The sequence below is a fragment of the Haliotis asinina genome, chromosome 6 (assembly GCF_037392515.1).
Source record: "Haliotis asinina isolate JCU_RB_2024 chromosome 6, JCU_Hal_asi_v2, whole genome shotgun sequence".
Lineage (NCBI taxonomy): Eukaryota > Metazoa > Mollusca > Gastropoda > Lepetellida > Haliotidae > Haliotis > Haliotis asinina.
Window position 1 is genome coordinate 10,472,556 of NC_090285.1, and position 27,935 is coordinate 10,500,490.

The 27,935-nt window shown below is 36.4% G+C and overlaps 1 protein-coding gene across 3 annotated transcripts in view; it reads right to left on the reverse strand.

Moving 5' to 3' along the window:
* LOC137286985 (suppressor of lurcher protein 1-like) overlaps positions 1-27,935 on the reverse strand; it is a 563,849-nt gene that overhangs the window by 375,361 nt on the left and 160,553 nt on the right. For all 3 annotated transcript variants that reach the window (XM_067819057.1, XM_067819056.1, XM_067819055.1), the window contains exon 3: positions 26,146-26,181. In XM_067819057.1, the coding sequence (XP_067675158.1) occupies positions 26,146-26,181 (36 nt within the window). The remainder of the gene's footprint in view (positions 1-26,145; positions 26,182-27,935) is intronic.

The following is a 27,935-nucleotide window of genomic DNA, read 5'->3' on the forward strand; positions in this document are numbered from 1 at the left end:
TCTGATATTTTGCACTTTTTAAGTAAAATCTATTTCCAGAGAATATTAAATTTAATTTTGTTGTGTTCTAGTCTCATATCTGAGTCAATGACTGAAGTCATTTGCCAAAACAGGCCCAGATTTCTTGAGTTTTTACTCAAATTTAAGACCGAGTTTGACAATTTGAAACTGGTGAATTTTTAACTTAAATGCATTTTGAAAATAAAAAAAAGCCCAAACAACTCATGTAATCTATCTGCGAAACTCAAATTTCTGCTATGTCTGAATTTAATGTTGATTTTAGTTCATTCTGGGAATGTATTTCCTCAAATTAAAACCAAAGTAAAAATTCATACTTAAGTTTGTTTTGAGAAATCGAGCTAGGTGTTTTTGAATTGTTTTTGAGTAATAGGTAGAGATTGACAGATACCTGTGGGTAAATAAAAGTGTCCACTTTAGCATATATATCTATTTAATGTCTATATGCAAAATATTACTCATCAGCTGTGGCAAAGATTTGTTATATGCCACACTGAAGTCATCCTCAACGGAATAAAGATATAACAAAGATATATGTTTATCATTGCATGTACACTCCACAGACACATTAAAAGGCTGTTGGTATCAACTATACAAATAGTTAGGAGGAACAAGTTTTATGGGTTAAATGTCTTTTAATGATTCGGTATAAATGATTATTTGAGAAACATATCTGAAGGCAAGCCTTGATGTATGTTTTGCAGAATTTCTGTAGGATATGATAATGATATTTTAATAACATATGTATCATCTTACTTCATATGGCATTTAACTGCCACACCATCACCTTTAAGCTAGAGGTCATATTCCAGGAAAAAAAGGAAAAAGTTCAGGACAGGGTAAATAAAAATTTTAAGTTATTTATTGCCATATATAGATGCTTGGTTAAGTGGGTTTAAACTCTTTTTAAATTGGACATCAAATTACTACAACAGAAACCATTTGGATATCTTTTCATGACAAGATATGACAAACCAAAAAAGTAGCAAAAAACAGAATCCTTTTTGTTAATTCATTGGTTTTTGAGTGAACGTAAATCTTCCATACCTTTAAGACGGTCCATTTTCGGAAAAATCCCTAAAATGTTCTTAAAAAAATGCCACCATTAGAGAGTGGTTTTCACTGAACTCAGCAATTAGGTGCTTTTCAGGCCAAAATGAAAGTGACAATCTCCCCTTGAGGGTTCCCCTACAAGTTGTCGACACAACTCACAGCCACACCAATCTCTCGCCAGCTCTCACTCCAGATTCAATTTGACCACATCTCATAATGGAGGTTGCTCACCCAAGCTTATGTCTCTCAGAAATTAGTTCCATCTTGCTGGTGTCCTTAGTTTCAATTGGCACTGAGGACAGGAGGAGAAACTCGGTCTCTAGTAGTAGTCACAAGGCCATATTACATAATAATGGTCACATCTTATGATGAAGTGTGGTGATAATGATGGTTGCATCTTTGATTGAGTGAGTGAGCGAGTGGGTGAGCAAGTGAATGGGTGGGTTGGTGAGTGAGTGAGTGAGTGAGTGAGTGAGTGAGTTCTGTTTTATGCTGTTAGCAATATTCCAGCAATATCACAGTGAGGGTAACCAGAAATGGGCTTCTCCATGAGGGTAATCAAACCTGGGTCCTTGGCATGACAAGTAACCGCTTATACCACCAGGCTATCCTCCCGCCTCGTTACATCTTTGAGCGGTATGGAGAAGTAGCAGCATTATTGTGATACAGGCTTCAAGTTAGTTCGTAGTGTTACTATGCAATGTTTTGCCCATTTTTGGCATTTTGAAATCCATGAGTAAAGTCCATCAATGTTAAAATGAGTGAGCGCATATGGTTTCACGCCGCCATTTGCAATATTCCAGCAATATCACAGCAGGGAACGCCAAAAATGGACTTCAAACATTGTACCCATGTGGGTAATTGAACCCGAGTCTTCAGTATGACAAGCAAATGCTTCCATATTAAAATAAGTACTGTTAGTGATGATTATTGTGATGATGATGGTGGTTGTGAAGGGGATGATGGTGGTTGTAAAGGGGGTGATGGTGGTTGTAAAGAGGATGATGGTGGTTGTGGAAACAGTGAGGACGAAAATGATGAAAATGATCATGTGTGTTATAGCAATGATGACAGCTGATGACAGCTGATGACAGCTGATGACAGCTGATGATGGTTATTGCAAGGTTGACAATATGATAAGCATTATTGTTGTCATGGTTATGATGTTTTCTCAAATATGATGATGATGATTGTGTAATAATATGATGATAATCCCTGTTGCAATGAATGAGTGAGTGAGTGAGGGATGATCTTCAAATTAGTGTTGTAAGTGTGTAGGGTTTTACACTGCTTGTTGAAATATCCCTGTAATATCACAGCAGGGACACCACAAATGGGCTTCACACACTAAACCCATACAGGGAATTGAACTTGGGTCTTCAACGTCATGAGTAGACACTTTATCCATTAGGCTATCCCACCACCACCCCCAGGTGACTTAAATACTATAGACATGGAACATTCCACTGTCAGTCCATCCTTCATACGATACAAGTAGATATTTGTATGGCGCTGATATTCAGTTAGTTCATCTGCTCAAGGGCGCTTTGTTTTTGCCCTCAATCATTGGGTGTCCATCACAACGACACCTAGTATTTTTAATCTCAATTCCTTTATAGTCCTAGGCAAATGTTAGAAAAGTCCCTATCTTTTAGGATCTCTCAGCAGCAGTAAACGTGTTATTCAGTAATTAGTATGACACCTCCCACCCTCCAAAAATTCTTGTTGATGTGGAACTAGCTACAGGAGGTATCAGGTTACTAAAAACTAACTGGGTTCAGTCCACAGTTGAAACAGTGTCCACATGTTCATAAACAAACTGCTTGAGAATTGATCACATTGTCTAATGTGTGGTGACAAGCACTGGTGTTCAGCATGGTCAAGATATGCAGTATGGGTGATAAGGCTGGGTGTATCATATTACCTGATTTTCATGATATCTCTACATTTGGCCTAGGAGTATTTAGACCATACAACTCTTGCATCCTATCGAGTGAATGTGGCTTTCCCATACTTACAAGGTACCCATACACAGCTGGGTGGATGGGGACAGTTAGTCACAGTACCTTGTCCATGTTCACTGCACGTTGCTGTACCCGCAACTAGGTGTATGCATGTATTCATGTGGCCAGCATCTGGTCATATACCAATGGATTTGTGGGTTCTTTTCATTGCACAGGGTTGTGTACTGTATACCAGGGGTTGTGACAACACTGAAAGAGTCTGCACACAAGGTTAGCTTCAAGGTCTTTTACATCCAGTCACAGGTGGGCTTGATCCCAGCACCTCCAAGCTTGCTGGATTAGTAGCCTGGTGCCTTAGACAGCTTGCTCACTGCCTATCTTTTGCTCCTTTGACCAAACAATTCAGTAATGTTTGTGATTACAACTGTATGAAAAACAATGACATAGTCACAGAATGATGTGAAACAAGTCAGATTGGCACAGCGGCCTCATCAACATCATCAAAGACGTCCCTGATGTCTCTGCTCTTTACTGACTTCATGCTTCCATTAGAAACATGAGTCAAACTCAACAGCAATTTTAGAAACTATAAATCATTTTGGCTCAAACAAGCTCCAAGTTCTTGAATCTGACAAATCTTGCAAATCCTTCCATAATTCCTTGATTTTCAAGGTTCTTGAACACATGACCAAAGGAAGAAACCAGCTTGGAACATTGTCCAAGTGATAATTCAGTAACATATCCCGGGCTTTTGCAAAGTTAAAAACAAATAAAGACTTGACTGGGTCAAAACAAAGGGAATAAATATGCCACTTCCTTCATATCTGCAAACCCCAGAGGAAAACAGAGAGAATGTAGGATATTATAAACTAAGAATCATACATCACATTTCATCTTCCAGTTACTGCACAGAACTACTGCCAGACAACTACCCAAGATGACTATATATGTTCCCAAAACATTAATCTTCAGTGAGTTTATTTACAAAGCATATGCCATGCTTCCTATATAATTATTGGCTTCTTTTCAAACATCCCTGTACCAAAAGTGATTCTGGGTAAAATCCGGTCAGGTTCGAGTGCATGTATTGCTGGTGAAACATATTATTTCTTGACAGATGCTGTTAATTCTTCAGAGAGTCTAGCAACGTCAAGTACAATTAACATCATGAGTATTAAACTGTCTTCTATATCAGACTCTAGATAGAACAATTGCTGAGATCGATATCTGCCATCCATCATGCTCCATTTTACTTTAGGAAGAAAAATGGAAATATTCTTGCATCATGTGCCTGATGGTTGTGACAGTCCATGCAATTTTTAACATCTTCATCTACAGAATCCATGATTTTGTCACACTGTGTCAGTTCATTGTGGAGTAGATAAACAGAGTTTGTTTGAAGAATGTTGGTGGGATGGTTGTCCTCTTTGTGAAAGTGACGACCTGAATATAAAGCATGTCTTAGGAATTGGTGAAAACCATTAAACAGGGATTTTCAGTCATGAAGACAGCCCACATCTTAAGGTGATCACCAGAGTAAACACTCTTCAAATATGGGTGATCATCTATGACAATGGTATACAACAAAAGGTGATCATCTGTGAAGACACCCTTCAAACATGGGTGATCATGAGTGACAGTGGTCCATAACTACAGGTGATCATCTATGAAGACAGTTAACAAGCGGTGATCACGTAAGATAACCCATCAAGCATGGGTGATCATCAGTGAAGATAATCCTTCAAGCACAGGTGATAATCTATGGAAAAGCATGTTTTTAGGAAAATTCTTCATTTCATCAACCACCTGATTCCAGTTGTACAACAGACCTAGCACAGCAGATTGATGATCACATAAGATAACCCATCAAGCATGGGTGATCATCAGTGAAGATGATCCTTCAAGCACGAATTGATGTAAAATGTTGAAAAATTTCTGATGTTTAATCCCATTCACATAAAATTCATATGAGATTTTTTTAGCAAATGCTAAAGAAAGTCACTCTTCTGTACTGAACTCTGTGTCGAAGGTCACATGGGTCTGCGACAGCTGAGAAGGTTATTGGATCTAATGAAATGGCATAATAAATGGTGGCTATCTACATGCTGTCAGATACACGGCATGCTAACAGGCATCCACCTGATTTGTTTCATAAAGTGTGATTGGTCTATACTTAACCCAATCAGAAAAAGTGTCTTGTAAGATTTATAGAAGAGCCACTTACTGAAATTAACATCATCACTATACGCACATTTTTTCTATACAGACACCAACAATGTTAGAATGAGGCAAATGATGTGAGCATCAGATAAACTACCAATAATCTCTTAGAATGACTATAACATAAGATTAAAATTTACCAATTATATAGTCGGATTTCTTTCATTTGAGTGTTCCAATTTCATGTTATAAAATATTGTTTTGTAAAATCTAGCAAACTAAACACGTGTTTTAAGTGGTAAAAAAACTTGATGTTTGGGAGTCTCTTTTACTTCCATAAGTGCGTGATATTTGTCAAGATTTTATCACGTTTTTATATTAATATTACAGAAAAATGGAGAATTGTGCCACTTGACCAAGAAAAAATATGTAAAATATGTCATTCAAGTATATTGGCAGACATGGGCTGTTCATAATAACAAGACAGGGAAATCTTCATGAAAAAGATAACCTGGAAAAAAAACAAACTGAAACTTTGCTATTTCATCCTGGACAAGCTGCTCTTTTGAAAAAAAAGATACAAATGTCTTGAAAACCAAATTTTCATTTGTTTGAATATGATCATTTTGTATTCTAAAGAAAGCAGAACAGCTGGAATAAGCGTAACTCTGAGAAAACGCGACCTTGTTTTCTAGCATGTTTCTAACTAAAAATAAAATCTAAATTGTCATTTTAGCTTTAAATGAGAAGGTTGTTAGAAATCAATTCTCATCTAATTGCCTTTGGAGATTTTTGCTAAGTGTTATTTGAACTTATATTTGTGGCTCCTTTACTCATTTAAAATCTGAAATAAAAAATGGGGTAAATATGCAAACATATTATAAAAGCAATTTAAATTTTGCTGAGTTTCAGTAGAATCAGGTGTTTCATAAGAAACAAAGAATGTCATTTGTAAACCTTTAACAGTCTACTATATTGAGATTTACTATTTGCTGAAACAGAGCAAATGGATAATTTAAAAAATGCAGGATAAGGAATAATCAGCAGATAATAGCAGATTAAAAAGTAAATGGAGCCATGAAGAAGAACCACAATGGTCAATGATCTGGTGGTGAACATTGGCCAATCAAATTCCCCTTCAGAATCTTTGAAGGATGAAGTCCAAAATTTACTTGGAAAACTAGGACGCAACCATCAGCTATTCCATGAGTTGGTTATTAGATGTACATGCTTACAGAAACAACACTGTTTAATAATGGCTTCAGTTTCAAGATTGTCAACATGTATCATGTAGGCTGGAGCTTTGTGTCTGATGTGGGTAAATATTCAACCCCCTTGAGGTATACTTACAACTCTGACGTTTAATGTGGTAGATCGGTTTGGAAAGAAAACGAAAACCTTTTACACCATTATTTTCATTACACCAAAGGACTTCAAGCAATTTCAGAGCGGAGATTATCAGAATTCTTCAGTTCAGAATATAAACATACACATACATTGCTCTAGAAAAGAACTGTGGAACAGAGACCTGCTTTGCAAAATTTCAAAAATATGCTCATAACATTAAACTACGCATCCTTGGGGTTGAAATGTTAAAGTGTTCCATAATCACTGTGCTAGCATCTTCACATAACATGCATCTTTATCTCTGTGACACTTCATCAAACAAACAAAAGCAATTAAAACAGTTTCTTGAATCCATGAGGTCATGATAAGTTTGTTCCTTACAAACATAGTTCAGAGAGCAAGCATTTTGTTCTTTCCTTATATGAGATGATTTTTGAATATTGGAATGTTCATTTTAATATTTAAATCAAATATAACCAAAAAAGGATATACTTACTGTAGTTGTATATTGTACTTACTTTATACACATAGGAATTTAAAAAATATCGGGATAAGATGTTTTACTGGTAAACACATACGAGATGTAATTAAAATGCTCTAGAGAAAGATATTTAACCCGAACATAAACCTGATCCACGATCTGACAAATGACCCCAATTTGCATACTTGGGAACGCCCCACAGAACTATCCACTTGAAACAAGAGGGAGACAGGTTGTCTGATAAATATCGAGCAGTTCATTTTCCATGTGCGTTTCACGCATGAATTGTTATAGCACACTTGATTTGGGAACAGGTACAATCCCAATGAATTGAATCAACACAATATACTGAGCAAATATGTTTAGGACCACCGATCCATTTCACGAAGCAAATGACATTTTCCTGGGGTTTTTTTTAACAAAATTGTTGAATATCTAAAATGCTTGTCAATGCCCCAATCATCTATTTGTCTTTGTCTTAACTAAAGGTTAGTGAGGAATATCAGTATCTTATGCCTGAAATTGCAGTCTTATCATTCGAAGGAATATGCGGTGTTGTTTTAATGGGTAAAGTTGACTTTTCGTCTGCTAAATATTAAATAGATAATAACTACATATAGTTAATTGTGTTTCATTTAACTTTTTAATATGTTAAAAGTTATCTGTAACTGGTGACTAAATCAGAGTGACTAAATCAGAGTGCAAGGGGGAAATATTTTTATCCCATAATTATGTTCCTATTTCTCTGTACGGCCAGATTTTTGTCCATAATTCTGCTGGTGATTGACCGGGAATACATGTCTTGGAAATATATATAACCGGTTCCAGAGAAATGGTTAGTATTCAAACAATATTTCCAAATTTCTGTCATATTGTTATTATGGTCATCAAAATTGTGTACAGAAAACTGAAAATACCTTTTGACATTGATAAGTCAGTGAGAAATATCTTTGTACACAAATTTGTTGGTTTGGGGATTACTCAGTACCAGACTCAGTAGATTTATCAGTGACTAAAAAATATACAGACAACTCACCAAAGATTACTCTTTTTTTATGACAAAGTATGGGAACAGTAAACACCTGATATAGTATGTGTCAATTATTATACAAGACACAACAATGCTGGAAAATTAGGCGGACTTACTGATTTATGCTTTAATTATCACTCTCTGAATCAGTCTCGGTGTCTGAATCACTTGCAAGTCCTGTCTATCACTAGTCTGTCAATTTCCCTTTCTACTGTGATTTCGCGTTGCCAGTAACCATCTTCAATAGTTTTAACATGTTTACAACATTTCGACCATTCTTTTGCACCGATTGCAGACATCCTTTCATTTATGGCAACTCTTAAGGAACTTTTTGTGAACTGCAAGTTTTGTGAAGCGACATAATTTTTCACATTTGCCCAAATTAACTCAATCGGGTTTAGTTCTGCGTGGTATGGAGGGAGACGTAGTACATCATGACCATGTTGCTTCAACATCGTGTCTACTCTGTAGACATGGCCCGATTTGTTGGATTTTGCAAGAAACAATAGTTTGGCTTTAAGCATTTTCTCATCAAATGAGATATTGTGCCTTTGTAGCCACGCTTTTATGTCATCTTTTCTGTTGGCGGTTGTCGGACATTTGTCCACTTGCTTGCTATGATATGGTGCATTATTCATAACAATGACAGAGTGCATTGGAAGGTTTGGGATCAACTTTTCCTGGAGCCATTTGGACAAATTATCAAAGTTCATCTCATCATGATAGTCTGCTGATTAGAGTTTGGAATCAAAACAAGCATGAACCACAATAAGCCGAGGTCCGGTGCCAGACGGAGGTTGAACCCCATATATTACGACTTCGCCCTCAAGTTGCCAACACTTTGGGACAATGTGGTGTACATGGAACCATGTTTCATCGATAAAGATGAGCGTTCGATTTTCTTCTCTGTATTTCTTTATTGCACGCAAGTATTGCAAACACTTGGAAACAATGTCTTTACGTTCCATTAAAAGTTTACGGTTTGACTGCGTTTTTCGCCACCTAAACCCCATGTCTTTGAGATTTTTTCGAAAACTTTCCTTAGAACCCTTGTAGTTCAACTGGCACTTTGCCATATCATACATCATATCCAGAGTGGGTATACGTAGTTGTTTTTTTACGCCATATAAACTTTGTACAAATTGACGGACTGCACAGTGGTCAAAATCATCAAGTTTGTAACAGCAAGTTTTGTGTTTGCGCAACTTGGTGGGACTGATAAATGTAGGTCCATTCACACTCCTACCACCTTCTGCCTTAATGTGCTTTAAAGTTGCCGTTTAGAGTCCAGTAGCAAGGCTACTTTGTAAAAGAGAATCTGCTTTGGTTGCACAATTGTTGTCCATATACATAATAACATTGTATGCTATCTCCCTTGCCTGAGAATGAACTATTTGCCCATGTTTTCCTAACTTGGACATTTTTTACTACAACTGAAATTTGTTTAACAGTATTGAGACAGGTGTAAAACAGTAGCGAGACAGGTGTTACACAGTAGCGAGACAGTTGTTAATCAGTAGCGGTGTTGATTTCATGTCACAGTTAGCATGTATTGCACATGCATAATCGTCAAGCTACCTGTAGCAGCCAAGTGTACTCGCCCAATTTGTTGTAACGCCTCTCGCCACAAACGCGTTTAGTGCACAGGATCATCTAATATGTGTCTAGCAGTAGATATCTCACTGACAAACAGTAATTTGTTCAAATACTTTCCATGACCTTCAAAATAAGGTCAAGGTCACATTGTCACTAAGAATAGGAAACTGGTCCTAAAGTACACTGGCACCACATCTGGAACAAACACATGCAGCAGTTCTGATGAGATATTGCTGATAGAAAATTCATCAAAATGCTCTCCATGATTTTGAAAAAAATGAGATGGTTACCATTATGACCTTGAGATTGCAAATTCCAGCAAGAAGCCATGGCACCAAAAGTGAACTGAAGCTCTGGGGATAACTTGCTAACAACAAAGACCAACCTCACACAGTCACCTGCTTTGGACAATAACCAAGATCGAGGTAGTACAGTTTTTCATATCCTGACTTACAGGCACAATACTGCATTCCTACATTACAAAACCTGTACATGTCAGTATATATCTCGATAGTCTTCTGCCCTCTAGTGAAGTACCAGTGACCATATGCTTGACTCATTCATGATCAGTCTGATAAAAGCACTAAACTCCATCTGCAATCCTCGTCGTTCACCAATCCCGTTTCATGTGTTTCATCACAGACCTTCATTAAATCAATTTATGTCTTGATGGAGTGCCACGGAATTGTCACAGACCATGACAACATATCATACTTTCTTCAAGCCCACTGTGAGTGGTCAGTCTGTCCATTCACAGACATTGAGGAATGATGGTGCTGGAAATCCTTCATAGTCAGGAAAATCTTAATCGATCATTCTGGCTAGCAATTAGCAAATATATCAATTATCAGTGACATTTTCATTCAAACTCTTTGACCAAATTTTCAACAAATATATGATTTATTTGTTATATGTTATACAAACAGGTACATGTACCTTTACAACACAATATCCATTAAACTATTCACACCTACCTCCATCACTACTTGCTTTAGAAAACTAAAATTAAAATCAGTACTTGCTTCATGGATTTTTGCTATCTACAGACACAAACATCTTAACAAATCAAACATTTTACTTATTTTGCATTATGAATATGAATTATTTTATTTTTTGTTTATAATAGTTTAAAAATATTGGAAGAACAAAGTGGGAACAAATACACATGCAAACCTCAAAGTAGTCAAAGATAAAATCGATTCCTGCTAATAATAGTATTTTATTGTATATACTCCAACAACAAAAAGAACAAAATAAAGCTGATGTAGGAAAACAAAAACACAGATATCTTAAAAATATTCAAAATCAAAGTCAAGTGTTTTCCAATATAAAATTCCTTGAATTTTTCAGAGGAATCACAGTTTGTTTTACAAAAAATTCTAACCTTATGTTTCAGGTGAACCCCTTAAGAGAATGAACAGGCAAGACAAACTGAACACTTTGAATTCTCGCTAATTGCTCTGATTTAGACAGGGCCATCCTTATCAAAAGCAACCCCATTCATAAAAACATGGATTGAGAGATAACAGTTATCACATTAAAGTTGTAGTCAAGAGGTACAGATGTTTGCTAGCCACACTGTCTTAATTTCATCTATGAAATGGGAAAATGCTATACTGATTCATGGTGCCATGTGAGATTTGCTAATGTTTGTACCATCGTGGAAGAGTCTCTGGAAATCTGCATATGAAAATTTGAAATATCATACTTTCACTAGACATACTTTCATTCCTGCCAATAGATATTGCACTTCAGACATCATGAAACTTCGCCTGAATTCCATCAAATTTATAGAACTAGATCCAAGGTTGTTCGAGTAATCATCATTTGACAATTCATCAATGCATCTCAAGAATCTCATTAGTCATTTTGACTACAAATGGTAGTCAAGTCACTTTAAGGCTGAAATATTGCATCATCATCATCATCATCATCATCATCATCATCATCATCATCATCATCAAACACTAACAATACCAAAAAAGTGAGTGAATCTTTAAAACTCTGAAAATTTAGAATCTATATTCTTTTGACATTTGCTGACTGAAGAAAAATCCATGTGGTGACAACATTTTATCCAACAATGCCTGCAGTAAAAGCAAACCACAACTTGAAACTTTCCAATTCCTGTCTGTAGCTAAGGGCAGAGCACAATCAAATTCAAGTATTTGTAAATGCTTGACAGAAATATTTCTGGACATTTTGATTAAATATTAACCTTATGATGCAGAAGCTGAGGAAATGCATTAACCCTTAGCGTCCGAGTGCTCACCTATCCGGAGAGGGCCATTTAAGAAGAGTGTGACTCACTGAAAGTTTAATGATACCAAACTTAGTCTATCTTGCCGCATACTGAGAACATTTTAAAGTCCTACACTCTGCAGTAGAGAGTGTGGGTCCAAAAACCTTCAGTCATAATCATCAACTTGAACATGTTTGGGATGTGTCATCATCAAATTGCTACACTTTGGAACATACAGCGTGAGTAACAAAACCTTCAATAGCATCAGCTTGTACACGTTTAGGATGTATCATCGTCAAATTGCTGGCTTAAACACTCTTGACATTTTGTCACATTTGCAGTCTTTAGCGTCACAGCTGTGTGTGGAGAAGCCATTTTGGAGCAGCCATTTTGGATTAACAATGATGCTATTTAATCCACTGTAATCTCAATCTGATCTAAGAAGACAAATGAACACATGTTGCCATACCCAAATTGGACACAAACAAACCTTCAAAGGCCCTGGTCCTTGATCCTAGATTGTTTGTTGAGGACACACCATGAACTTATGTGATGCTAAAGAGCAGACGCATATGCTTTCATCTATCATGTTTCTGACAAAACATGCATGCTTTTAGAATGTCTGTTGTCTTATCACAGTGACTGAAGGTAGTCAGTTTGATTAACACCTTCTTGTAATCCTTCTGTTGGCGCTGTTTCTGAAGGTGCTAAACTTGAACATATTCCTAATACTTTCATCTCTTTGTCACACAGCAAGCATCTTACACACAGATGAAGAAATGAAATACCACATTGATTCTTTTCTGATGTGAATGGTTGTGATAAAGCATCCTCATGATTAACATACTAACTTTCTTCTACAATACTTCAAGACTCTCAAAAAAAGTTTGTTTACTTTTTATCATTAACTTAAACTCCAAGGTAAGAACTGATGATGAATCATCACATATTCTTTTTGAACAAGTGCAAAACCAAAAGAATTTTAAATTCAGTTATGTGTTACAGTGGGTTCCGGGAGGTGATTGTGTGGGAGGGAATTGCTCTGCAGGAGAGGATTTGTCTGGAATCAACTGTTGGCCACATTCCTACTGAAACCATGATACTACTTGACAAGTATCAGCTGCCGTTTACATGCCGTGTACAAATGGATTTCACTGCAAAAAATGCCTTCTAAAGTGAGTTTGTTTTATGCTACTTTTTGCAATATTCCAGCAATATCTCAGTGGAGGACGTCAGACATGGAACCTTCTAATGGTTCTTGTTGTAATGTAAAATACTGAAGCAAACAAATAGGGAAACACCACTTCATCGCTCTATTTTCAGATTTACACCCACAGTGTGATACAAAACTTGTGAAGAAATAAAGGAATACTTGTGCTTTCAGGTACTCCCTTATTTCACTCAATATAATTCACCACTTTAAAATTCAATGTACATCTATTTCATCAATCATTAAGAGCAAATATTTTCAGAAATTTTATCCTCAGAATCATTTGAATCTTGCACTGAACACAATCACTAAAATATTACAAACATATCTATCATATACAAAATAAACAAAATGTGAAATTGAAATGTACTATCAGAAGGATAAATAAGTATGCAAATCTATTATTTATCTTAAAATAGTTAAAATACACTCACAGAGTTACTTACAGTTTTATATAAGGCCTACCAATTGTATTGTTTTATGAATTGACCAGTCATATTTGTTTAAGAATAAGAAAAAAAATTAATTGTCCCACTGTTCAACTAATAAAATCCTAATGCTGATATGATATTAGTGACATACGCTTGAAATTAATGTGAACCCTAAACTCACTCAACTAATGTTTAATTGATACAAACAAACCCAAAGAGTTGGCATGGATATTCAAGCAGGTTTTTTGTTTGATTTTGATTTTTTCTCATCCTGCATTTACTTATTTTGAAAGAAGAAAATCCATAAAACAATAAATAAAACTGGTCTGGCCTAACTGTACATCTAAACAATTGCAAGACAGTTTACCTATTTCCCCAAAGTGTTTAAAAAACACATCACAGAAAAAATATCTCTGAGTGGCCATCCTGTAAGGTCATCTCAACAACACACAAAATCTGTTACCATGGCAACAGTCCCATGCCTCTTCCACTTGACCAATCAAACACAAGCATAAGAGTATCAAAACCTTTAATATATTGGAACTCTACCACTCAGCTTTGAATTGTAACTGCAGTTAGACATATTACATCCATACCTAAGGGAGAGTGTTAGTCAATAAAACTAAAAAAATCTCCTATCTACCAATTTATGGTCTAGAATACTTTACACAAAAGGTTAAGCATTTGTCTTTATGGATGTTTCGTTCTATGATAATCTTATATGGTAGGTTTTGTGAGAGTAATGTAAGTAACGGTGTAATAAAGTAAGATAAGATTGTATAGCTGTTGATAAGAGTTTGTGTGACATTTTGATGTGGTGACTCTTTTCTTACTCAGCATGATGTATGTATTTGAGTATGGTTTAATGTTGCTTTTAGCAATATTCCTGCAATATCATGTCAGGGAACACCAGAAATAGGCTTCACACTTTGTACCCATGCGAGGAACGGAACCAGGATCCTTGGCATGACGAGAAGATGCCTTAACCATTAGGCTACCCAAAAGTCCCTCTATTGATGAGAGTTTGTGTGACATTCTGCTCTGGTGACTGTTTCACACACCTAGTAAGTGAGTGGGTATGATTTTATGCTGCTTTTAGCAATATTCCAGCAATATCACCAAGGGACACCAGAACTGGGCTTCATGTATGGTACCCATATGAGAATTGCACCTGGGTCTTCGGCATGATGAGCAAATGCTTTAACCACTTGGCTACCTGTGTTAGATATGGAGTAGACCATCAAGAAACAGCGTTATCTCAAGTTCACTTTCAAGTCTAATTGCAATATTTCACATTAGGAAGGTGAACAGCTTCTTGGATTCCTGCTGCTGTTGCTTTGGTGACATTTTGAAGAAGATGCTCCTGCCATTATATTACCCATGAAGATTCAGGTTAGAATTGATCTTCACTAAGCCATGTTTGGTGTAAAAGGCGACTAATGTGATAAAGTGGTAAAGCTTGATGACTTGGTTGACACGTCATCATATCCCAGTTGAGTAGATTGATGCTCATGCTGTTGATCACTGATACAATGAACTTTGAAAAACTCTCAGGAGTCAAGCTGCCAAACATGGTCACCCATCTTAAGACTCTGCACTTAACAGTGCTCACTCAACTTCAACTGACCTGTGACCTCTGACATTGATTGATCTTGTTTCAGCAAGTCTTGCAAAGTTCTAATTTTTTTATAGAGAGGATCTGGACTTTGTTAAAGTGAATTTGATGACTAAGGTAATCAGTGATGTTATTCATAAATGTGAATGTTTTCTTAGTTCCTCACTCCCTTCTAGAATGCCACTCAAACAGTGAACAGCTCAATAGTATTTTAAAGTCAAAACATATATGCAAGAAGCAGAAGACATGTTCTGAGTCCAACTACTGGAAACACGCATACCAAATATTGTTATATTTTTTTTTAAAAATGTGTACGCTGAAATTACACATTTGGTGTTAAAAAAGATAACCATCTCACACACTTCCTTCCACACATATGGCACTTTATGATATAGGGAACAGGCAAAGAAAGGCAAGTTTCAAAACAATGACATCTCATAAATGTAAGCGTTCCTGTTTAAGTCCTCTATTTAAAAACTTTATAAAAAGCCAGAATTGTGTTTCTGCTGCTGTTCAGTATGTTTTGTAGAGATTTAGATTATTTTCTATCCTAAAAACAAAGATGGCTACTGCGCTGCCATACAGAAATTGCAATTTTGATGGCTTGAACAAACTTGCCCTTTTTAGCTTGATCTATCTAAGTTTTTCAGAAAAGTCCAGCTGCACAATGTTAATGGATGCCTATATCAGATACCGATGGTTAAATGTTACACTGCACACATGAATGTGCAGATATTCTTGGACCACAATGGTTGTAAAGCCTATATAATGTAGGGCCATGTCAGAAATGGCTAGAGTCTTGGTACTCCTCAAAGATTTTGTTTTGTTTGTTTGTTGTTCAATGCTGTACTCAGCAATATTCTAGCCATATGGCGGTAGTGTAAATACTCAAGTCTGGACCAGATAATTCAGTGATAAACATTATGAGTACTGATCTATACAATTGGGATACAATAACATGTGTCAACCAAGTCAGTGAGCTTAATTATCAATCAGTCAAGCTATTCTTAAAACGTGTGTGGTCCTACCTTCCGAACTTCTTAACACACTGAGTAAGATCGAAGTCAAGAATTCTAGGGCTAGGAACACTCTGGAGAAAAAGGATCCTGATCCTGTTAGTTGCCTGTTATGACTCGGGACAGCAATTCTAACCTGGATCTTCATGGGTGGCTGTTCCAAGAGTACATAAAAATCGGAAATATCAACTCAAGCACTAATAAAATGCTTTTAATACATACATCAGCTTTGTTGGCTTTTCCAAATGCAAAATTGTGAATATCATACACAAAAAATATTCTCAAGGTCATATTTCCATTAATCATTTTTTTCTAAACTCAAATAAACAAAAATTCTGGTTCATATGGAAACTGTAGAGTTCAGTCAATACTGAAAACCTATTTTGATATGTTTTACTTACCATTATGCAATAAATGTTTATGTCATAGTTTGGTACACAGATGGCATTTGTTATCACATGTGTGTACACCCAAACTTTTATTCATCCACTTCACCTGACCATAGGGACGCCTAAATGCATTGTCTAAGAGCATGGGTTGTGACACAGTATTGATTTTGATATTTCTATCCTGTCGTAAATTATGAAATACTAATTTACAGTGACAAGCCTGCACAAAATGCATTCATGGTTAGCAGTTTTTCCACTAATCTTTGGCCAGCAGTTCCCACGATGCATTATCGTGACAATGACGATCAGAGAGACTCTGACAAAGGCCACGGCTTTTCACTTATGGGCCCTGCAGCTGGTGAGTCCCCTAAGCATTGTCAGACTTGTCGTAGATGATGAGATGCAAGCTGGAATACTTAGTTCAACTCACTGTGAACAAATGACGGAAATTGGGGTACCTGCATATCCTCTTGGATGCAACAAAGTGACAAAGCCTTTTCCATAATTTAAGTAATCCCTGCCTAGAGTCCATTGAAAGATAACAACAATATCGTGCAGGTGCATTTAAGAGTCACCACTGCAGCATTGACGACGAAACAGACATTCACATAAAGGTGAGTGTACCTAATCTGTCCTCCCCAAAAGTTTGGATGTTGTTTTAAGCCCCACACAGCAACATTCCAGCTATATGGTGGCGGTCTGTAAATGATAAGTCAGGACCAGGCAATCCAGTGATGAATGGGATTGGCATCAACCAACACAACTCGGATACAATGACATGTGTCAAAAAAATCAGCAAGTCTTACCACCCGAACCTGTTAGTTGCCTCTTACAACAAGTCAGACAAGTGATGGGTTACCATGGGGACATAGTACAAGGGGAACTAATGCAGATCATCAGGAATCATTTGGGGCACTGATGTAGGAAGTTCAGGAAATCTCAAATAGACACAAGTTGACAGAGGTTTGATAGTTCTTTGTAGATTCTTTAATAATTCTTGGAAACTGACCACTTAATATCATGACCGTGTATTTTGGTTGAAGACAATAGACAATTTCATCACTGTTTGAAAACATGATTTCATTTTTTTTCACCCTTTCAGAACATTCAGAATGTCCAGTGTACATTCTTCTTTTTTCAAAACGTGAGGAAAAAATATTTTTCTTCCAGAACTTTCCAAGAAGTCCTAGGCACCACGAATTTATCAAATGGTTAATCCCTCATTGGATGGTTGAGTGGATAGATGATAGACAAACAGATGAATGGATCAAATGATGGATGAATGGATGGATGGACAGATGGATGGATGGACAGATGGATGGGTAGAACATGTCTATAGGCAGAATGGGATGAGGATGAGTAGGGATGTGAGTGGGCTCGCAAGAATATATATGGCTGAATGGGCAGGTAGGGAGGTTAGTAACTTTATAGTGGCTGAACTGGTAAATAGGTTAGCAAGAACATATATGGATGTATGGGCAACAGGGTGTGCTGGTGAGAATACACACTGAGGAATGTGGCAAGTTGGTGGGTTAGTGAGAAACCCAGTCATCATATTTCACATCTTGGAAGGCTGCTACCATCCCACAACTAACTTAAACATTGCATGACAAGGAGGCACAGCTCCCACTGGGCCGACAGCAAGTACGTCATTGAGCACATGTGTAGGTGGGAGAAATTTTCACCACCCCACTAACTGGATTACTGGCCAGCAGCTCCACAAGAAGCATCTCCCAGAACAGAACGGAGGTACTGTTATATGAAGCACAACATGTGATATATTAATATATAGCGAGAGAACCAGCATACTGGGGCGTTGGACTCAAGAGGGACTTGAAAAAAGGAAACGCTTGACTGCAGAGCAGAAACGAGTCAGAGACTGCAAGAAAACGAAAGATGTGTGAGTAAAATAATTGAACGTGAGTGTTGCTTACACTGTTGCAGAAGCTACTCAAACCCAGGGGATGTTTGCAATGGTATGCACTGGCCCACAAAAGTGTTTGCTTACAGTACTGGATGTGAAAGAGGAGAGAATGAAAAAGAGAGATTAAAGAGATAGGAATGAAAGGAGGATGTAGCTTGTGACCACAGGAACATCTGCCAACTTTAAAAAGCAGATCAAAGGATGGGGATATGTATATGGAGAGACATTAGTATGAGAGATAAATGAGGTTACAATGAGTAGAAAAGAACCTTAGAAAAAGTTCCATTACAAAGACAAGAAGAGAGACATGGGAGAGACACAAAGTCCAGACAGAGATCAGAGTTGATGGATAAAGCGTGGTGATGTTGCTTACATGTTTACTAAGTGACTGAGAGGGTATATGGTTTTGTCAGTCACGGCAGAGGTTGCTGGGATTCTACATCCACAATGAGCAGCAGATTCCTCATCATGGCACACATTAATCGCAGGATGCAAGGGAATGGTAAGGGTGGTAGGGGATGGGTGGAAGGGAATAGTGTGGTCAAAGGTAATGGTCTGTAGGAAAAGGGTTGTAGTGGATGGATGGTAGGGGAAGGGTTTTAGAAGAGAGATGAGATGGATAATAGATGGAGGGAGGGATGGTAGGGGATAGGTTGATGGGATGAGTGGTAGGTGGTAGGGGATGGATGGTAGGGGAAGGGTTTTAGAAGAGATATGAGATCGATGGTAGGTGATGGAGGAATGGATGGTAGAGGATGGGTGATAGGTGGTAGGGGATGGGTGATAGGGGATGGGTGATAGGGGGTAGGGGATGGGTGATAGGGGTAGATTTAGGAGATGGATGAAATGGATGGTACGTTATGGAGGGATGGATGGGTTGGTGGGTGGGATAGAATGGGTGATAGGTGGTATGGGATTTATGGTAGGGGATGGGTGGTAAGGAGACAGAAGAAATACAGTTTGATTTTTGCATCATGGGACATTCAAAAGAGGCTTGATGTTGACACTTGTGGAGAAGAGGTTTTTTTTGTACATGAATGAATATGGTAACCCAGCATTGTGCACATGACATGTAAGTAACTAATAGTTTCCTCAGAGATGGTTTCCATCACTGTAAATGTTTGAAATGAACAAAACAAAGATTCAAAGTAAAACTGAAGAGATATAACGTACAGGGACATACAAAAAGTTGGATTTTGGAAAAGTAGGGAAAACAATGGACAAGGATCAATATGAAAAAACCGAATAAAATGAGAATTATAAAACTGCCAACTATTTGGCAAGATGAAAGAGTGTAAGACAGATTAAAAGGTGAATCAAAAAGATAGATTTGATGCTGATGTTTGATGATGTGATAATAGTCTTCTCGCAGAACTTCCACTTCAATCAAGTATCAGCAAAAAAGGAGTGTTTATAATGGTAATCTGTACTTATTTCTAGTATTTCGACCTGAACTTTTTACTGACTGAACATTTGATCCATAAAACCAAATTCTATATACCAATGTCACCAATCTGTTAATCTGTTCATCAAACCAAATCAATATTTGGTACCGATTGGATCATCAGGTTGAAATAAAATGTCACCAACACACACGGTAACCGATGTTCTTAACACACGTTGTCACAGAGGACACTCAGGCAAGTGCTGTAGAAATCCTGTGGTCATCAATTACACCACAATTACACCATAAACATGCACACACAAGCATGCGTCCATGCAACCCCTACCCCCGCACACAACTCACACACACACACAAAGAAATTAGTTGTCAGTATAAATCTCAGTGCAAGTCTCCAGTGTTAGTTTGTGTTCATTGTCATTTAATTTGGGTGTCCACCATGAAAACACAGCATGACACTGAACACAATGAACATAATTACATTAAAGAATTAAAATGAAACTCCATTTGAGCAAAATGTTTTCAAACATAATATACCACTACATAAATATACATAACATTTATGCAGTCTGTTCAGGCAAACAATTATGATTATACAAAAATATTAAAAAGTTTGCCAACAAGCAGTTTCATCAGTTTAAGTTCCATCTCAAATTGAATAATGTCATATCCTAAAAATAATTTGTGAAAGAGTCAGCTAACAAAATAAAACTTAACATCTACTTTGCAAAAGACTATGTTGCCAGCTGTACTTTAATTAAAAATATGATATGTTGTCTCCATGCACTGACAACAAAATTGACAGTCATATACTACTACCTTAAAAACTATCAAACACTTAAAGCATGGATAAGAGCTTCTTTATTCTTTGTAATGATATTTAAGTGCTGCTTCTTGCCTTTTATCAGCTGCATGCGCCCCCCCAAAAAAGAAAATTGACGTCATATGCGTTTGCTGTAGACATTATCAATGTATATTATCAAATGAATTAGGAAACAAAAGAGATTAACAGAGGAGAAGCTGTGTAAATACATTGAGGAAATACAATTGAGTTGAGGGGATGGAGGAGAGCTATTCACCAGGGTGATACTAGTCTGATGAGGAGAAAAGGACTTGTCCTAAAATGTCACTATACAGAATAAAGCTGTTATCGATAACAGGTTTCGCTTTTCAAAGACATATATGCACTCTTGAGTAATTTTAATGAGCCTTAATCTTATCTTATATTACATGAGTATGGCTACTGGGAAAAAACAACACAAGAGTCACAAGATCTACGAGTTGTTTGAAGAGACGTAAAATCTAAAAAAACATTTCTTAAGTGATCAGGGTTCCTGCTGACATCACACTTTCACAAATAATTATTTTTAAAGAATTAGTGGTAACCAAAGGCTGTTTCTATAAATAATATGTCCATTTACATAGCGCCAAACTCCACACTTGGCATGCTGATAGAGCTAACAATCGAAGCACAGTATACTATTAGATCAGATAACCCAAGCTGAATCAGTTGCAAGAAGGTTCCAGTCACATGATTCATCCTACCTGGTATCCATTTTCTGCTGAGTGAACAGAAATTTTGAACAAACACACTTGCCCAAGGTGAGACCACATACATTACATTTGCTTTGCTGTGGAGCAGGACTGAAGTCCTGGAGACTCTCAAGGTCAGGCTGCCAAACATGGTCACCCATGCAAGAATTTACAGCTCTCAAGTTTGCTTAACTTCACCTGAATTGTGACCTGAGCTTTATGCACAGGACCACACGTCCATCTTTGATCTACTTTGTTTAAAAGGTTATCACTAATGATTTCCAATTTGAGAGAAACATAATTGCGTCATATTTTGTATATCTTCAAACATTAAAATTCAATCTTACATATGTTCTTGTTGAAGTTAATCCATTTCATGTATTTATACAATATCTGTGTGAAAACATTGTAATGAATAGTTCAATTAATAAAATAAAAATCAAATATGCTAAATTAATAAGAAAATGACATAACCTGTGGCTATACATACATTTTAATCTTAAATAATTCATGAATCATACGTGTTATGCTGAGTTAAATTTTGACAATATGGTAAATTTTATACTGTATTTCGCTATTTAGTATCTACGTCATATCACTGTACATAAGATTTTAGCAGGACTACCACTTGAAGCGACCTACATTCATGATGGTACAGCTTTCTTGTGAGACATGGTGAGACAGACATAACCTGTGGCTATACATACATTTTAAATCTTAAATAATTCATGAATCATATGTGTTATGCTGAGTTAAATTTTCACAATATGGTAAATTTTATATTGTATTTCGCCATTTAGTATCTACGTTATATCACTGTACATAAGATTTTAGCAGGACTACCACTTGAAGCGACCTACATTCATGATGGTACAGCTTTCTTGTGAGACATGGTGAGACAGACATAACCTGTGGCTATACATACATTTTAAATCTTAAATAATTCATGAATCATATGTGTTATGCTGAGTTAAATTTTCACAATATGGTAAATTTTATATTGTATTTCGCCATTTAGTATCTACGTTATATCACTGTACATAAGATTTTAGCAGGACTACCACTTGAAGCGACCTACATTCATGATGGTACAGCTTTCTTGTGAGACATGGTGAGACAGACATAACCTGTGGCTATACATACATTTTAAATCTTAAATAATTCATGAATCATATGTGTTATGCTGAGTTAAATTTTCACAATATGGTAAATTTTATATTGTATTTCGCCATTTAGTATCTACGTTATATCACTGTACATAAGATTTTAGCAGGACTACCACTTGAGGCGACCTACATTCATGATGGTACAGTTTTCTTGTGAGACATGGTGAGACAGACATAACCTGTGGCTATACATACATTTTAAATCTTAAATAATTCATGAATCATATGTGTTATGCTGAGTTAAATTTTCACAATATGGTAAATTTTATATTGTATTTCGCCATTTAGTATCTACGTTATATCACTGTACATAAGATTTTAGCAGGACTACCACTTGAGGCGACCTACATTCATGATGGTACAGCTTTCTTGTGAGACATGGTGAGACAGACATAACCTGTGGCTATACATACATTTTAAATCTTAAATAATTCATGAATCATATGTGTTATGCTGAGTTAAATTTTCACAATATGGTAAATTTTATATTGTATTTCGCCATTTAGTATCTACGTTATATCACTGTACATAAGATTTTAGCAGGACTACCACTTGAGGCGACCTACATTCATGATGGTACAGCTTTCTTGTGAGACATGGTGAGACAAACATGGTGCTAAAATGCAAGAACCATAACTGCAGTGAAGTGGGATTTGCACCCACGATCATAAGGTTGCCCAGGGGAGGTAACTCTGCACTGCAACCTACACTCAGGCCACTTGAATCATGACTATTCTGACAATGGCTAAACTATCCAATTTCCTATCAAACAGCATGCATAACTATCATAGCGGATCAACACAGATATATGGTTCTTGCAAATCGACACAACAGAAACTCTTGGCACGGACATGTTTGTTTGATATTTGTTGTACCATATGAGCTTTTGAGCAAAACCTTTATTATTCCAAGAAATCAGTTGCAGGAGATTGTAAAAGCAATGGATTGTGATTACAGATCAGTTCTAATCTAGACTGTGACATTTCATCAATTTGTGCATCCATCTGAATCACAGTGCAATATATTGCATATATATGCTGCAGTTGGTTGCAGGTTCTCCCTGACAAATGCTTCAAATAACACACTCAGGACAAAACCCATCCATCATCTTGTGAGTGCGTGTATCAAGCTCCTGGACAGTGTATGCATTTTGAGACTTGGCATAGAACACGGCTCTGTGAACAAGTGTCACTGTGAGGATCTTGGAACTCTGACAGGAAACAGGTTGAATAATCAAATTATACCTAAACAATTGGAGTTGAAATAAGTATTGATTCATGTTTTGTCATTTATTCAGATTTGTGGTACTCTTTTAAAAGAATGAACTGATCATTGGCACTGTGCCCAGTCTTGTGGGGCTGTCCTTTTCACAACTAAGATGAACAGAGGACATATTTATCAGATAACTTAAACAGATAACCCATGATTGATCAAATGTTTTTTCTTTGAAGTCCTGGACGTGAAGTGGGTGAACTTGTTAATTTTCTCTCTGTCATGCTAAAATGATTACAGGCTGAAAAAAACAGGCCTGATTCTCAACAATCTTGACCCAAACTCGATAATTTATGTTAGCTGTGGAAACAATCAGTCTGAAATATATGGGGATGAAACAATTCATATGTTACACAGAAAACCACATTCATCAAAAGTTCTTTAAGAAATCAACACACATGTCCAAATGACAAATGAATAATCAATACAATACATGTTCATTTCAAAGTCACATCAATTAATCGATGAAATGCCTTCTGTAGACATGTCCATATTATGCAAATTCTTGCTTTCAGTAAAATGACTCTGAAAAAAAATGACATGATCATGTTACATTTCAAAGGATAAACATAACTGGAAAACAAGAAATAATAGCAACAACACTTTTGCAAACTGGTTTTATTTAATGCTTGCTGGTGACAGTTCCTGTCAGTCCTGAGATGAACATGACTGAAATCGACAAGTGTACATTTCATGTCAACAAATACATTATGTTGCATGCCCACAGGAAATTAATTAATTTCCTTAACAAAGTTGGTCAAAAACCATTTAATGATATTAGTGAGGGGGAAAAATGAAACCTTGAAAAAAATTATAACTATGATGAACAACAAAACTGATTTTTTTTTTAAATACCAGAGGTGAATCAATTTATATAAAGAAACATACATGTAAACAAGAGAACAGTCAGTTTTTAAATTATTGAAAGTACTGTTCTCATTTATCAAAGTTAAAAGTATCTTTTTACAACAACCCTACCATAACCATTTCAGACAGTGCTATTGATTTTTCATACAGTAAAGTTTCAAAATAAATTTATTGTCAAATACTTAAAAACTTCAAGTAAAAAGGCATAAAAAGTATACAATGATATCTACTGCAGGCGCTTCCAGCTAATTTTGAAGAAGATGTGGGCATTACTAAGCGAAACATAACAATACTATCAAGTAATTTACCTGTAAGCAAGGTTTCCGCAACAAATCTTGTAGATATACCAAGCAATATATATCTTGTAGCCAAATAAACAGCAGATAAAGTCTCAGTTAGCAATAAGGGTACAATGAAACTTTTAATTTAACATTCTTTAAAGATGTCAAAATATATTGCTAAAACTAACAGGGTCAGTAAGTAAAACAGCCCCTCAGTCCATCAGTGAAAATATTAATCAGTTGTAACAAAAAACAGATATTGAAAAAATGTAATTATTTTCAAAACCAGTAAGAACATGCATGCAGTATGTAAACTAAATTCACAATGGATGTAATAAAACTGTCAGAGCCTCTGAAATAGTGTTTGTCTGAATTTGATATAGCCAGTATTTCAGGCCACTCTACTTTCTTGTTTTATTAATAAACATCAGCATGATACAAGGAGCATAAGAAATCTGTTAAACAAGAAAATATTTGGGTCAGATCTTGCAAATTCTCATGATGGTGACTCTCGTAACCTTACAGATGTGAAAGAAATGCAAGTGGTGCTGTAAGAAATTGTCAGTTGTACTTTTTCTAAACAGAACTAGAAAACATGTTATTTTCACTGGACAGTGGACATATCCACACATTTTCCTTGCACCAAACTAGAGGTAAATACACAACACCAGACACCTTCCATCATATTATTAAGGAATGTGTAGAATATGCACAACATCATGTACAATTTATTTCACTGGCTTTACAAAAACTAAGGGGCATTTGGCAGGATTTCTCCAATTTAACAACCAGACACAATTACTTGTGAAAGTATTGTTTATAGTTTCCAAAGTTTATGAAAGACATTGTGCTTCTTTAAATGCAGCCCCAATCAATGTGTCTGACGAGGATACAACTATCCACAAAGTCTAAGTAATACATTTATGATGTTCAATTTCAGCTAATAAAAATAAAATTAATATCCAATTTTGTTTTGGAGTCATATAAGTAACAATAAACCATAAAAGTCAATAAGTATTTCTTCTTATTTTGAGCGTTATTATCTTTTTTGAAAATAATCTGTCAATACAATGGGATGAGATCAAGAACAAATATGGTGGATAGGTATCTGGTACTCTGTATATCTATGATAGAGAAAATAGTCCTACCTTATAAGCATGTGGGCATGATCCCATGAAAGGTACCTGTAAGACATGGCAGTTAAGAAATTAATAAATACAATATGCTTGAAAAAGAAATGAAAGGCACAGTTGACAGGATTGGGATTAGGACAACACTACTACTTTGGGGTTGAGTTCCAACTGAGATCAAAACCCACACCTGAAAAAAGAGGTTGATAACATGAATGACTTATGTAGTTAGGTTACAGTTACATAAAATCTCCATGGCTCCTGTTAACACAGAACCTTTCATGACAACGACTGATCTGGAGTCACACCACCACGAGTTGACACAGCATGTTCAAGTTCAAGCCATGACTACTTAAAACAAGATGTTTCTGACGATCAACCTTCTAGTTCATGCCATGACTACTTAAAACAAGATGTTTCTGATGATTACTCTTCTAGTTCATGTCATAGCAACTTAAGACAAGATGTTTCTGATGATCACCCTTCTAGTTCATGTCATGACTACTTAAGACTGGATGTTTCTGACGATCAACCTTCTAGTTCATGCCATGACTACTTAAAACAAGATGTTTCTGATGATTACTCTTCTAGTTCATGTCATAACAACTTAAGACAAGATGTTTCTGATGATCACCCTTCTAGTTCATGTCATAACAACTTAAGACAAGATGTTTCTGATGATCACCATTCTAGTTCATGTCACAGCAACTTAAGACAAGATGTTTCTGATGATCACCCTTCTAGTTCATGTCATGACTACTTACGACAAGATGTTTCTGATGATCACCCTTCTAGTTCATGTCATGACTACTTAAGACAAGATGTTTCTGATGATCACCCTTCTAGTTCATGTCATGACTACTTACGACAAGATGTTTCTGATGATCACCCTTCTAGTTCATGTCATGACTACTTAAGACAAGATGTTTCTGATGATCACCCTTTTAGTTCATGTCATGACTACTTAAAACAAGATGTTTCTGATGATCACCCTTCTAGTTCATGTCATGACTACTTAAGACAAGATGTTTCTGATGATCACCCTTCTAGTTCATGTCATAGCAACTTAAGACAAGATGTTTCTGATGATCACCCTTTTAGTTCATGTCATAGCAACTTAACACAAGATGTTTCTGATGATCACCCTTCTAGTTCATGTCATAGCAGCTTAAGACAAGATGTTTCTGATGATCACCTTTCTAGTTCATGTCACAGCAACTTAAGACAAGATGTTTCTGATGATCACCTTTCTAGTTCATGTCACAGCAACTTAAGACAAGATGTTTCTGATGATTACTCTTCTAGTTCATGTCATGACTACTTAAGACAAGATGTTTCTGATGATTACTCTTCTAGTTCATGTCATAGCAACTTAACACAAGATGTTTCTGATGATTACTCTTCTAGTTCATGTCATGACTACTTAAGACAGGAGGTTTCTGATGATCACACTTTTAGTTTATGCGATCACTACGTAAGACAGGACATTTCCTGATTATCACCTTTTGAGGTTCATATCAAGTCTACCTCTGTGGCCTGGCAGATAGCGCAATTACATGGATAGCAAAAGTTGGGTGGTTCAATCCCTGACTGTGTCATATCAAAAGAAAATATGATACTACATGTTACCCTGCCTGGCATGCCATACTTAGGTCTCATTTGTGGGCACTGTATCTCAGTGGGTTTGTTTTATGAAAATGAAACATCAAACCCCACCTAGCCTCTCTTCACATCCAAACATATTACAAACTCAACAGCCATTTTACCCGACCAATCCCCTTTCAGATAGTTGGCTCTTTTATTGATTA